The sequence below is a fragment of the Oncorhynchus keta genome, chromosome 30 (genome assembly GCF_023373465.1).
Source record: "Oncorhynchus keta strain PuntledgeMale-10-30-2019 chromosome 30, Oket_V2, whole genome shotgun sequence".
NCBI classification, from domain to species: domain Eukaryota; kingdom Metazoa; phylum Chordata; class Actinopteri; order Salmoniformes; family Salmonidae; genus Oncorhynchus; species Oncorhynchus keta.
This window is the reverse complement of record NC_068450.1, coordinates 10,936,667-10,949,146: the sequence shown is the minus strand read 5'-3', so window position 1 is coordinate 10,949,146 and position 12,480 is coordinate 10,936,667. Positions and strand designations below refer to the sequence as shown.

General features: G+C 44.9%; 1 protein-coding gene across 1 annotated transcript in view; it reads left to right on the top strand.

Annotated features, from left to right (window-relative positions):
* Positions 1-12,480, top strand: part of nsd1a (nuclear receptor binding SET domain protein 1a) — a 44,778-nt gene that overhangs the window by 24,373 nt on the left and 7,925 nt on the right. Inside the window, exons 14-18 of the mRNA XM_052487547.1 lie at positions 6,137-6,342; positions 6,503-6,615; positions 8,782-9,051; positions 9,341-9,599; positions 10,093-10,199. Of these exons, the coding sequence (XP_052343507.1) occupies positions 6,137-6,342; positions 6,503-6,615; positions 8,782-9,051; positions 9,341-9,599; positions 10,093-10,199 (955 nt within the window). The remainder of the gene's footprint in view (positions 1-6,136; positions 6,343-6,502; positions 6,616-8,781; positions 9,052-9,340; positions 9,600-10,092; positions 10,200-12,480) is intronic.

Sequence of the window (12,480 nt, the reverse complement as noted above, 5' to 3'; positions counted from 1 at the left end):
GCTATTCTGTGTTGAGCAGTTAAGTAACAGGTCCTCCTATATGCTTAATTTACAGTTATTTATGCAACTTGTTGCTCTACAAAACGTTGGGCTATATGTTTTGATTTTTAATACAGACTAACGCTGCATGATGCGACTCTCTGAGGATGATTTGAAAAGGGTTGCATGCAGGCTGTACACACTTCATCAGGTCCTAATGACCTGGTACTCAGGGCTCTGTTGTCTCTCCATCAGGTCCTAATGGCCTGCTACTCAGGGCTCTATTGTCTCTCCATCAGGTCCTAATGGCCTGCTACTCAGGGCTCTGTTGTCTCTCCATCAGGTCCTAATGACCTGGTACTCCGGGCTCTATTGTCTTTAAACAATTAAACAAATTGTAGTAATGACCTTTGAGTGAGGACTGTATTATAATGCATACTGGGTGGACTGGTTACCTTCTGCTACTCTCTAAAAGTTCTCGTCAGGGAGAGAAGGTAGAGTTCTAGAACATTCTGTTGGTTCATAGATTTTTTATTTGACCTTTTATTTAACAAGGTAAGTCAGTTAAGAACAAATTCTTATTTTCAATGATGGCCTAGGAACAGTGGGTTAACTGCCTGTTCAGGGGCAGAACAACAGATTTGTACCTTGTCAGCTCGGGGATTTGAACTTAAAACCTTTCGGTTACTAGTCCAACGCTCTAACCACTAGGCTACCCTGCCGCCCAAATTGATAGTGTAGGGCTGCTAACCCTGGAGTTATAGTGAATCTGCGATTTTTGAATAGCCTATAATCATAGGGCTTTTAATTATTATTATTTTTTTAATGTTCATAATTAATTGGGTGAAACATGACCTTTCAGAATATCTCTCTCCTTCATTCCTTTCTCCGGCACGCAGAGAGAGGGGCGGTCAACAGCTAAAGGAAATGTTTTGTTGTGAATACATGTCACTGTCGATGTTCCCGAACAGTTTTCACTAGGTTTCCCAAATAAAGCACTGGGTAAATGCAGGAACAGGGTTGGAGAGCCCATGACATACAGAATTTGGGCAGAGTATCACCTGTCGTGCAGCGAGAGGCTGCATGCTCCTCAAACAGTGGTTGATGCTTGGAGTGAAATAACCAGAGTCGCCTGAAAAACAAACCAGAGGGAAAGCAGCCTCCATTCACTATTGGAGTGCATGTGGATGACATGTCTTTTATCCTCTCCCTTGTTCCTGGCCCATTTTGATAATGAGAACTGAGAATGAGAAATCAAAACTAATTTGACATATTCGTGAATATATGATCACTTGTTGAGAGAACAGCATGTGCAGCCTGAGGCAAGGAACAGAGAGCAAGCTTTTTTTCTACTTTCTCAAATCATCAATAGCCTTTAGTCATATCATGCAGCCCATATACACTATAGATACAAAAATATGTGGACACCCATTCAAATCAGTGGATTTGGCTTTTCAGCCACACCCGTTGCTGACAGGTGTATAAAGTTGAGAATGCAGCCATGCAATCTCCATAGACAAACATTGGCAGTAGAATAGCCTGTACTGAAGAGCTCAGTGACTTTCAACATGGCACCGTCATAAGATGCCACCTTTACAACAAGTCAGATTTCTGCCCTGCTAGAGCTGCCCAGGTCAAATGTAAGTGCTGTAATTGTGAAGTGGAAACGTCTAGGAGCAACAACGGCTCAACCACGAAGTGGTAGGCCAAACAAGCTCACAGAACGGGATTGCCGAGTGCTGAAGAGCGTAGCACGTAAAAATAGTCTGTCCTCGGTTGCAACACTCACTACTGAGATTCAACCTGCCTCTAGAAGCAACATCAGCACAAGAACTGTTCGTCGGGATCTTCATGAAATGGGTTTCCATGGCCGAGCAGCCACACACAAGCCTAAGATCACCATGCTCAATGCCAAGCATCAGCTGGAGTGGTGTAAAGCTTGCCGCCATTGGACTCTGGAGCAGTGGAAACACGTAATCTGGCAGTCAAATCAAATTGATTTATATGGCCCTTCGTACATCAGCTGATATCTCAAAGTGCTCTACAGAAACTCAGCCTAAAACCCCAAACAGCAAGCAATGCAGGTGTAAAAGCACGGTGGCTAGGAAAAACTCCCTAGAAAGGCCAAAACCTAGGAAGAAACCTAGAGAGGAACCAGGCTATGTGGGGTGGCCAGTCCTCTTCTGGCTGTGCCGGGTGGAGATTATAACAGAACATGGCCAAGATGTTCAAATGTTCATAAATGACCAGCATGGTCGAATAATAATAAGGCAGAACAGTTGAAACTGGAGCAGCAGCACAGTCAGGTGGACTGGGGACAGCAAGGAGTCATCATGTCAGGTAGTCCTGGGGCACGGTCCTAGGGCTCCGGTCCTCAGAGAGAGGGAAAGAGAGAATTAGAGAGAGCATATGTGGGGTGGCCAGTCCTCTTCTGGCTGTGCCGGGTGGTCCAACAGACAAATACGGGTTTGGCTATACCAGGAGAACGCTACCTGCCCGAATGCATAGTGCCAACTGTAAAGATTGGTGGAGGAAGAATAATGGTCTCTGGCTCTTTTTCATGCTTCGGGCTAGGCCCCTTAGTTCCAGTGAAGGGAAATCTTAACACTGCAGGATACAATGATATTCTAGACGATTCTGTGCTTCCAACTTTGTGGTAACCGTTTGGGCAAGGCCCTGTTTCAGCATGACACTCACTAATGCTCTTGTGACTGAATGGAAGCAAGTCCCCGCAGCAATGTTCCAACATCTAGTGGAAAGCCTTTCCAGAAGAGTAGAGGCTGTTTTTTTTAACCTTTTATTTAACTAGGCAAGTCAGTTAAGAACAAATTCTTATTTTCAATGATGGCCTATCCATATTAATGCCCATGATTTTAGAATGAGATGTTTGACAAGCAGGTGTCCACATCCTTTTGGCATGTAGTGTATGTTTTGATTTCTAGGTCCATGCCCAACGTCCGCCATTCTTCCCCTTCTCCCCCTGAACAAGGCCGTCATTGTAAATACATATTTGTTCTTAACCTCTAGCGACGAGCAATCCCGTATCCGGGAGCGTAATCATAGCCTCAAGTGCATTACCATAACGCAACTTTTCCTATTCATGAAAATCGCAAATGAAATGAAATAAATATATTCAAACACAAGCTTAGCCTTTTGTTAACAACACTGTCATCTCAGATTTTCAAAATATGCGTTACAGCCAACGCTAGACAAGCATTTGTGTAAGTTTATCATGGCATAATGCTATGCTAGCTCTGCTGGCAGCAGGCAACATTTTCACGAAAATAAGAAAAGCAACCAAATGAAATAATTTACCTTTGAAGAACTTCGGATGCTTTCACTCAGGAGACTCCCAGTTAGATAGCAAGTGTTCCTTTTTTCCAAAAATATTATTTTTGTAGGCGAAATAGCTCCCGTTTGTTCATCATGCTTGGCTGAGAAATCGACCGGAAAATGCTACCATTACAACGCCAAACTTTTTTCAAAATGAACTCCATAATATCGACAGAAACACGGCAAACCTGGTTTAGGATCCATCCTCCAGGTGTTTTTAACATATGTATTCGATAATATATCCGTCGAGGCAGTTGGTTTCTCATAAGAAACGATTGGAAAAATGGCTACCTCAGTATTTTACGCAAGGTTTTCTCCGGGAGACACCATGCGACCACTCGCCCTATATGGTCTCTTACAGCCATTCTTCAATTGAAATGCCTACAAAGACGTCACAATGCTGTAGACACTTTGTGGAAAACGTAAGCTGACTCCTAGCTACTTCACAGCCATATAAGGAGTCATTGGCATGAGGCGGTTTCAAAAAATGCGGCACTTCCTGATTGGATTTTTATTTGGGTTTCGCTTGTAACATCAGTTCTGTGGCACTCACAGACAATATCTTTGCAGTTTTGGAAACGTCAGTGTTTTCTTTCCAAAGCTGTCAATTATCTGCATAGTCGAGCATCTTTTCGTGACAAAATATCTTGTTTAAAACGGGAACGTTTTTCATCCAAAAATTAAGAGCGCCCCCTATATCCAACTAGTTAACTGACTTGCCTAGTTAAATAAATAAAAAATATTTGTTTGGGGGCAGGTCGTAAAGCATTAACCATTTATGGAAATTGAGCTAGCTAGCTTGCTGTTGCTAGCTAATTTGTCCTGGGATATAAACGTTCAGTTGTTATTTTACCTGAAATGCACAAGGTTCTCTACTCCGAACATTAATCCACACACAAAATGGTCGTTTTCTCATTGTTTCTAGTCATCCGAATCGTTTCTAGTCATTTCTCCAGGCTTTTTCTTCTTGGTGATTGGCATCTAACATTCATAGGATTACCACAACAACAGACCGACCTCAGTTCATCTTTCAATCATCCACGTGGGTATAACCAATGAGGAGATGGCACGTGGGTATCTGCCTCTATAAACCAATGAGGAGATGGGAGAGGCAGGACTTGCACCACATTTAGCGTCACAAATAGAACTGACTTCTATTTTAGCGCCTTGGCAACGCAGACGCTCCTTGGCAACGCAGACGCTCGTTGGCAACGCAGACGCTCATTGGCGCGAGGGAACAGGGTGGGTGTAATGATTTTAAATAACATGTATGTGTACATTTATTTTGCAACGTTCGCCCATGTGACGCGTCCGGTATGGTCAGCATGTAAGACATTCTAAGGTTTGTATCACGCACAGCTAAAGTTGCCAAATAACTCTAGTGTATAGGACCTGTTTTCAAATGATCCCTTTTACACTCAACAGAGCTACTTCATACATGCACTCGCTCCGGAATGGAAAAAATATGCTTCGTACTATAAAACCATTCAATATAAAATAATGGAACGGGACTTATAAGCATATCTTGTCTGCTAAATGAACTAGCCTACAGCATGGCGCATAGCTGAATTACATTCAATAGGCTAACTCATATTCTGTTCTTCTGAAATAACATTTCTTAATTTCATGTTTCTTTAGACCTGCCTAAAATAAATAATGAATGTATTGTGATGGTGTATATTAAATAGATGTATTAGACTTTAAAAAAAACACCAACAAAAAAACATTATTTAACCTTTTTATTTAAATGTAGATGTTCCAAATGTGTGCATCAGAGGCTTGGATGCAAGGAGGCCTGGAGATGCTAAATGTGTGCATCAGAGGCTTGGATGCAAGGAGGCCTGGAGATGCTAAATGTGTGCATCAGAGGCTTGGATGCAAGGAGGCCTGGAGATGCTAAATGTGTGCATCAGAGGCTTGGATGCAAGGAGGCCTGGAGATGCTAAATGTGTGCATCAGAGGCTTGGATGCAAGGAGGCCTGGAGATGCTAAATGTGTGCATCAGAGGCTTGGATGCAAGGAGGCCTGGAGATGCTAAATGTTTGTTAATTAACGGTAAATTACAGTGAGACCGGACGTCTTTTGCGTGACATTAACCGGCAGACATGATGTCATTACCGCCACAGCTTTTGTAACACCCCCCCCTCTTTCCCCCTCAGAACAGCCTCAATTCGTCAGGGGGATGGACTTTACAAGGTGTTGAAAGCGTTGACTCCAATGCTTTCCACAGTTGTGTCAAGTTGGCTGGATGTCCTTTGGGTGGGGGACCATTGTTGATACACACAGGAAACTGTTGAGGGTGAAACCCAGCAGTGTTGCAGTTCTTGACACAAACCAGTGCGCCTGGCACCTACTACCATACCCTGTTCAAAGGCACCTACTACCATACCCTGTTCAAAGGCACCTACTACCATACTCTGTTCAAAGGCACCTACTACCATACCCTGTTCAAAGGCACCTACTACCATACCCTGTTCAAAGGCACCTACTACCATACCCTGTTCAAAGGCACCTACTACCATACTCTGTTCAAAGGCACCTACTACCATACCCTGTTCAAAGGCACTTCAAACTTTTGTCTTGCCCATTCCCCTCTGAATGACACACAGACACAATCCATGTCTCAATTGTCTCAAGGCTTAACAATCCTTCTTTAGCCTGTGTCCTCCCCTTCATCTACACTGATTGAAGTGGACTTAACAGGGGACATCAATAAAGGATCATAGCTTTCACCTGGATTCACCTGGTCAGTCTGTCATGGAAGGAGCAGGTGTTCCTAATGTTTTGTATACACAATATGTAAAATCTCCAATCCTTTGTTCAGGTGGTGGCCTGCGGAGGTGTGTCTTCCTAAGAACATCCCAGAGAAGATTCTCCGTATGAAACATGAGGTGGGGGAGTTCCCCGTTCAGTTCTTTGGTTCTAAGGACTACGCTTGGACCTACCAGGCCCGAGTCTTCCCTTACATGGAGGGAGATGCCAACAACAAGGACAAGATGGGGAAGGGTTGTGACGCCATCTACAAGAAAGGTTAGAAAGAAACCTCCTTTACCTGGTTATAATAGAATATATAACAAACAATAGACTTCATTTTAGGAAGAAATGCCAAAGAGCATTTCCTAAGTCTTAAACAATAGAGATGTTTCCAGGTACCACATAGCTGATAAATCTAACTTCCGTTTCCTTTCAGCTCTGAATGAAACAGCTGAGCGGTTTATAGCGCTTCAGGCTGAGAAGGAGATGAGACAGCTTCAGGAGGACAGGAGGAACGACAAGAAACCTCCTCCCTACAGACACATCAAGGTACTGCCCCTTTAAACCTTCTCCCTACAGACACATCAAGGTACTGCCCCTTTAAACCTTCTCCCTACAGACACATCAAGGTACTGCCCCTTTAAACCTTCTCCCTACAGACACATCAAGGTACCGCCCCTTTAAACCTTCTCCCTACAGACACATCAAGGTACTGCCCCTTTAAACCTTCTCCCTACAGACACATCAAGGTACCGCCCCTTTAAACCTTCTCCCTACAGACACATCAAGGTACTGCCCCTTTAAACCTTCTCCCTACAGACACATCAAGGTACTGCCCCTTTAAACCTTCTCCCTACAGACACATCAAGGTACTGCCCCTTTAAACCTTCTCCCTACAGACACATCAAGGTACCGCCCCTTTAAACCTTCTCCCTACAGACACATCAAGGTACCGCCCCTTTAAACCTCCTCCCTACAGACACATCAAGGTACCGCCCCTTTAAACCTCCTCCCTACAGACACATCAAGGTACTGCCCCTTTAAACCTCCTCCCTACAGACACATCAAGGTACTGCCCCTTTAAACCTTCTCCCTACAGACACATCAAGGTACCGCCCCTTTAAACCTCCTCCCTACAGACACATCAAGGTACTGCCCCTTTAAACCTCCTCCCTACAGACACATCAAGGTACCGCCCCTTTAAACCTTCTCCCTACAGACACATCAAGGTACTGCCCCTTTAAACCTCCTCCCTACACACACATCAAGGTACCGCCCCTTTAAACCTTCTCCCTACAGACACATCAAGGTACTGCCCCTTTAAAACTTCTCCCTACAGACACATCAAGGTACTGCCCCTTTAAACCTTCTCCCTACAGACACATCAAGGTACTGCCCCTTTAAACCTTCTCCCTACAGACACATCAAGGTACCGCCCCTTTAAACCTTCTCCCTACAGACACATCAAGGTACTGCCCCTTTAAACCTTCTCCCTACAGACACATCAAGGTACCGCCCCTTTAAACCTCCTCCCTACAGACACATCAAGGTACTGCCCCTTTAAACCTTCTCCCTACAGACACATCAAGGTACCGCCCCTTTAAACCTCCTCCCTACAGACACATCAAGGTACTGCCCCTTTAAACCTCCTCCCTACAGACACATCAAGGTACTGCCCCTTTAAACCTTCTCCCTACAGACACATCAAGGTACCGCCCCTTTAAACCTTCTCCCTACAGACACATCAAGGTACCGCCCCTTTAAACCTTCTCCCTACAGACACATCAAGGTACTGCCCCTTTAAACCTCCTCGCTACAGACACATCAAGGTACCGCCCCTTTAAACCTTCTCCCTACAGACACATCAAGGTACTGCCCCTTTAAACCTCCTCCCTCCACACACATCAAGGTACCGCCCCTTTAAACCTTCTCCCTACAGACACATCAAGGTACTGCCCCTTTAAACCTCCTCCCTACAGACACATCAAGGTACTGCCCCTTTAAACCTCCTCCCTACAGACACATCAAGGTACCGCCCCTTTAAACCTTCTCCCTACAGACACATCAAGGTACTGCCCCTTTAAACCTCCTCCCTACAGACACATCAAGGTACCGCCCCTTTAAACCTCCTCCCTACAGACACATCAAGGTACCGCCCCTTTAAACCTTCTCCCTACAGACACATCAAGGTACTGCCCCTTTAAACCTCCTCCCTACAGACACATCAAGGTACCGCCCCTTTAAACCTTCTCCCTACAGACACATCAAGGTACCGCCCCTTTAAACCTTCTCCCTACAGACACATCAAGGTACCGCCCCTTTAAACCTTCTCCCTACAGACACATCAAGGTACTGCCCCTTTAAACCTTCTCCCTACAGACACATCAAGGTACCGCCCCTTTAAACCTTCTCCCTACAGACACATCAAGGTACTGCCCCTTTAAACCTTCTCCCTACAGACACATCAAGGTACCGCCCCTTTAAACCTTCTCCCTACAGACACATCAAGGTACTGCCCCTTTAAACCTTCTCCCTACAGACACATCAAGGTACCGCCCCTTTAAACCTTCTCCCTACAGACACATCAAGGTACTGCCCCTTTAAACCTTCTCCCTACAGACACATCAAGGTACCGCCCCTTTAAACCTTCTCCATGCATAATTCACGCAGAAGTTTGAATTGCATCCGTTTATTTCAAGTGCTTATTCTTCTCAGGTGAACCGACCAATTGGCAAGGTCCAGATCATCACGGCGGACCTATCGGAGGTGCCTCGCTGTAACTGCAAGGCGTCTGATGAGAACCCGTGTGGCATGGACTCTGAGTGTATCAACCGCATGTTGATGTATGAGTGCCACCCTCAGGTGTGTTTGGCAGGGGAGAAGTGTCTGAACCAGAGTTACACCAAGAGACAGTACACCCAGGTGGAGATCTTCAGAACCTTGTCACGAGGCTGGGGGCTACGGGGCGTCTCCGACATCAAGAAGGTACAGACGAGCATCAAACTACAACACAAAACAGTTCCCCTTGTGTTTCTGTTTTGTCAAGAGAACCTTGTCCCACTACAGTTGTGCATGGCTGCCTACATAATTGGGATAAATAAAGTATTTTCAATTCAATTCCAAGGCCCTTTATCCCTGATAATCCTTGATGATCTTGTTTTAAGATGTGGACATACAGTAGTATATTTAACCTCCATACTGCTGTGTCTGTGATGTAAAAGGTGTTGTGTATCAGCTGGATTATAACCAGAGTCTGTGCTCTCCTCTCTCTCAGGGTGCATTTGTGAATGAGTACGTGGGGGAGGTGATAGACGAGGAGGAGTGCAGAGCCAGGATCAAACATGCTCAAGAGAACGACATCTGTAACTTCTACATGCTCACTCTGGACAAGGACCGGATTATAGATGCTGGACCCAAGGGGAACCAGGCGAGGTTCATGAATCACTGCTGCCAGCCCAACTGTGAGACCCAGAAGTGGACGGTAAACGGAGACACCAGAGTGGGGCTCTTTTCCCTGGAGGACATCCCCAAAGGTCAGAGGAAGTACTAACAAACCTACTGGAGCCTGGTTCCATTTCTGTTACTAACTCCTGGGGCCCGGTTCCATTTCTGTTACTAACTCCTGGGGCCCGGTTCCATTTCTGTTACTAACTCCTGGGGCCCGGTTCCATTTCTGTTACTAACTCCTGGGGCCCGGTTCCATTTCTGTTACTAACTCCTGGGGCCCGGTTCCATTTCTGTTACTAACTCCTGGGGCCCGGTTCCATTTCTGTTACTAACTCCTGGGGCCCGGTTCCATTTCTGTTACTAACTCCTGGGGCCCGGTTCCATTTCTGTTACTAACTCATGGAGCCTGGTTCCATTTCTGTTACTAACTCCTGGGGCCTGGTTCCATTTCTGTTACTAACTCCTGGAGCCCGGTTCCATTTCCATTCCTCAGGCACTAGGGCTTGTGACCAAAAGTATCTTTGTAATGTGTAAAGATACACTGTCAGGTTCTGTACAGGTATCTTTATTTGTGTGCAGGTGTGGAGTTGACCTTCAACTACAACCTGGAGTGTCTTGGTAACGGGAAGACGGTGTGTAAATGTGGAGCGCCCAACTGCTCTGGGTTCCTGGGGGTCCGACCAAAGGTAAGGCTCGGAGACGTTTGAAACATTTGGATTTATCTACAGTAAGTGCTTTTAGTTGTTTACTGTGTGATGATGAGTTATACTGTTAAAAAGGACAGGCAGACTGGTGAATATAGCAGACTGGTGAATATAGCAGACTGGTGAATATAGCAGACTGGTGAATATAGCAGTCTATAGGCAGACTGGTGAATATAGCAGACTGGTGAATATAGCAGACTGGTGAATATAGCAGTCTATAGGCAGACTGGTGAATATAGCAGACTGGTGAATATAGCAGACTGGTGAATATAGCAGTCTATAGGCAGACTGGTGAATATAGCAGTCTATAGGCAGACTGGTGAATATAGCAGACTGGTGAATATAGCAGACTGGTGAATATAGCAGACTGGTGAATATAGCAGACTGGTGAATATAGCAGACTGGTGAATATAGCAGTCTATAGGCAGACTGGTGAATATAGCAGTCTATAGCAGACTGGTGAATATAGCAGACTGGTGAATATAGCAGTCTATAGGCAGACTGGTGAATATAGCAGACTGGTGAATATAGCAGACTGGTGAATATAGCGGACTGGTGAATATAGCAGACTGGTGAATATAGCAGTCTATAGGCAGACTGGTGAATATAGCAGACTGGTGAATATAGCAGACTGGTGAATATAGCAGACTGGTGAATATAGCAGTCTATAGGCAGACTGGTGAATATAGCAGACTGGTGAATATAGCAGACTGGTGAATATAGCAGACTGGTGAATATAGCAGACTGGTGAATATAGCAGTCTATAGGCAGACTGGTGAATATAGCAGACTGGTGAATATAGCAGACTGGTGAATATAGCAGACTGGTGAATATAGCAGACTGGTGAATATAGCAGACTGGTGAATATAGCAGACTGGTGAATATAGCAGTCTATAGGCAGACTGGTGAATATAGCAGTCTATAGGCAGACTGGTGAATATAGCAGTCTATAGGCAGACTGGTGAATATAGCAGTCTATAGGCAGACTGGTGAATATAGCAGACTGGTGAATATAGCAGACTGGTGAATATAGCAGTCTATAGGCAGACTGGTGAATATAGCAGACTGGTGAATATAGCAGACTGGTAAATATAGCAGTCTATAGGCAGACTGGTGAATATAGCAGTCTATAGGCAGACTGGTGAATATAGCAGACTGGTGAATATAGCAGTCTATAGGCAGACTGGTGAATATAGCAGTCTATAGGCAGACTGGTGAAATATAGCAGACTGGTGAAATATAGCAGACTGGGGAAATATAGCAGTCTATAGGCAGACTGGTGAATATAGCAGACTGGGAGATATAGCAGACTGGGGAAATATAGCAGTCTATAGGCAGACTGGTGAATATAGCAGACTGGTGAATATAGCAGACTGGTGAATATAGCAGACTGGTGAATATAGCAGACTGGTGAATATAGCAGTCTATAGGCAGACTGGTGAATATAGCAGTCTATAGGCAGACTGGTGAATATAGCAGTCTATAGGCAGACTGGTGAATATAGCAGACTGGTGAATATAGCAGACTGGTGAATATAGCAGTCTATAGGCAGACTGGTGAATATAGCAGACTGGTAAATATAGCAGTCTATAGGCAGACTGGTGAATATAGCAGTCTATAGGCAGACAGGTGAATATAGCAGACTGGTGAATATAGCAGTCTGTAGGCTGACTGGTGAATATAGCAGTCTATAGGCAGACTGGTGAAATATAGCAGACTGGTGAAATATAGCAGACTGGGGAAATATAGCAGTCTATAGGCAGACTGGTGAATATAGCAGACTGGGAGATATAGCAGACTGGGGAAATATAGCAGTCTATAGGCAGACTGGGGAATATAGCAGACTGGGGAATATAGCAGACTGGGGAATATAGCAGTCTATAGGCAGACTGGGGGAATATAGCAGACTGGGGGAATATAGCAGACTGGGGGAATATAGCAGACTGGGGGAATATAGCAGACTGGGGGAATATAGCAGACTGGGGGAATATAGCATACTGGGGGAATATAGCATACTGGGGGAATATAGCAGACTGGGGAATATAGCAGACTGGGGAATATAGCAGACTGGGGAATATAGCAGACTGGGGAATATAGCAGTCTATAGGCAGACTGGGGAATATAGCAGACTGGGGAAAAATATAGCAGTCTATATGCAAACTGGGGAATATAGCAGACTGGGGAATATAGTAGACTGGTGAAATATAGCAGTCTATAGGCAGACTGGTTAATATAGCAGACTGGGGAATATAGCAGTCTATAT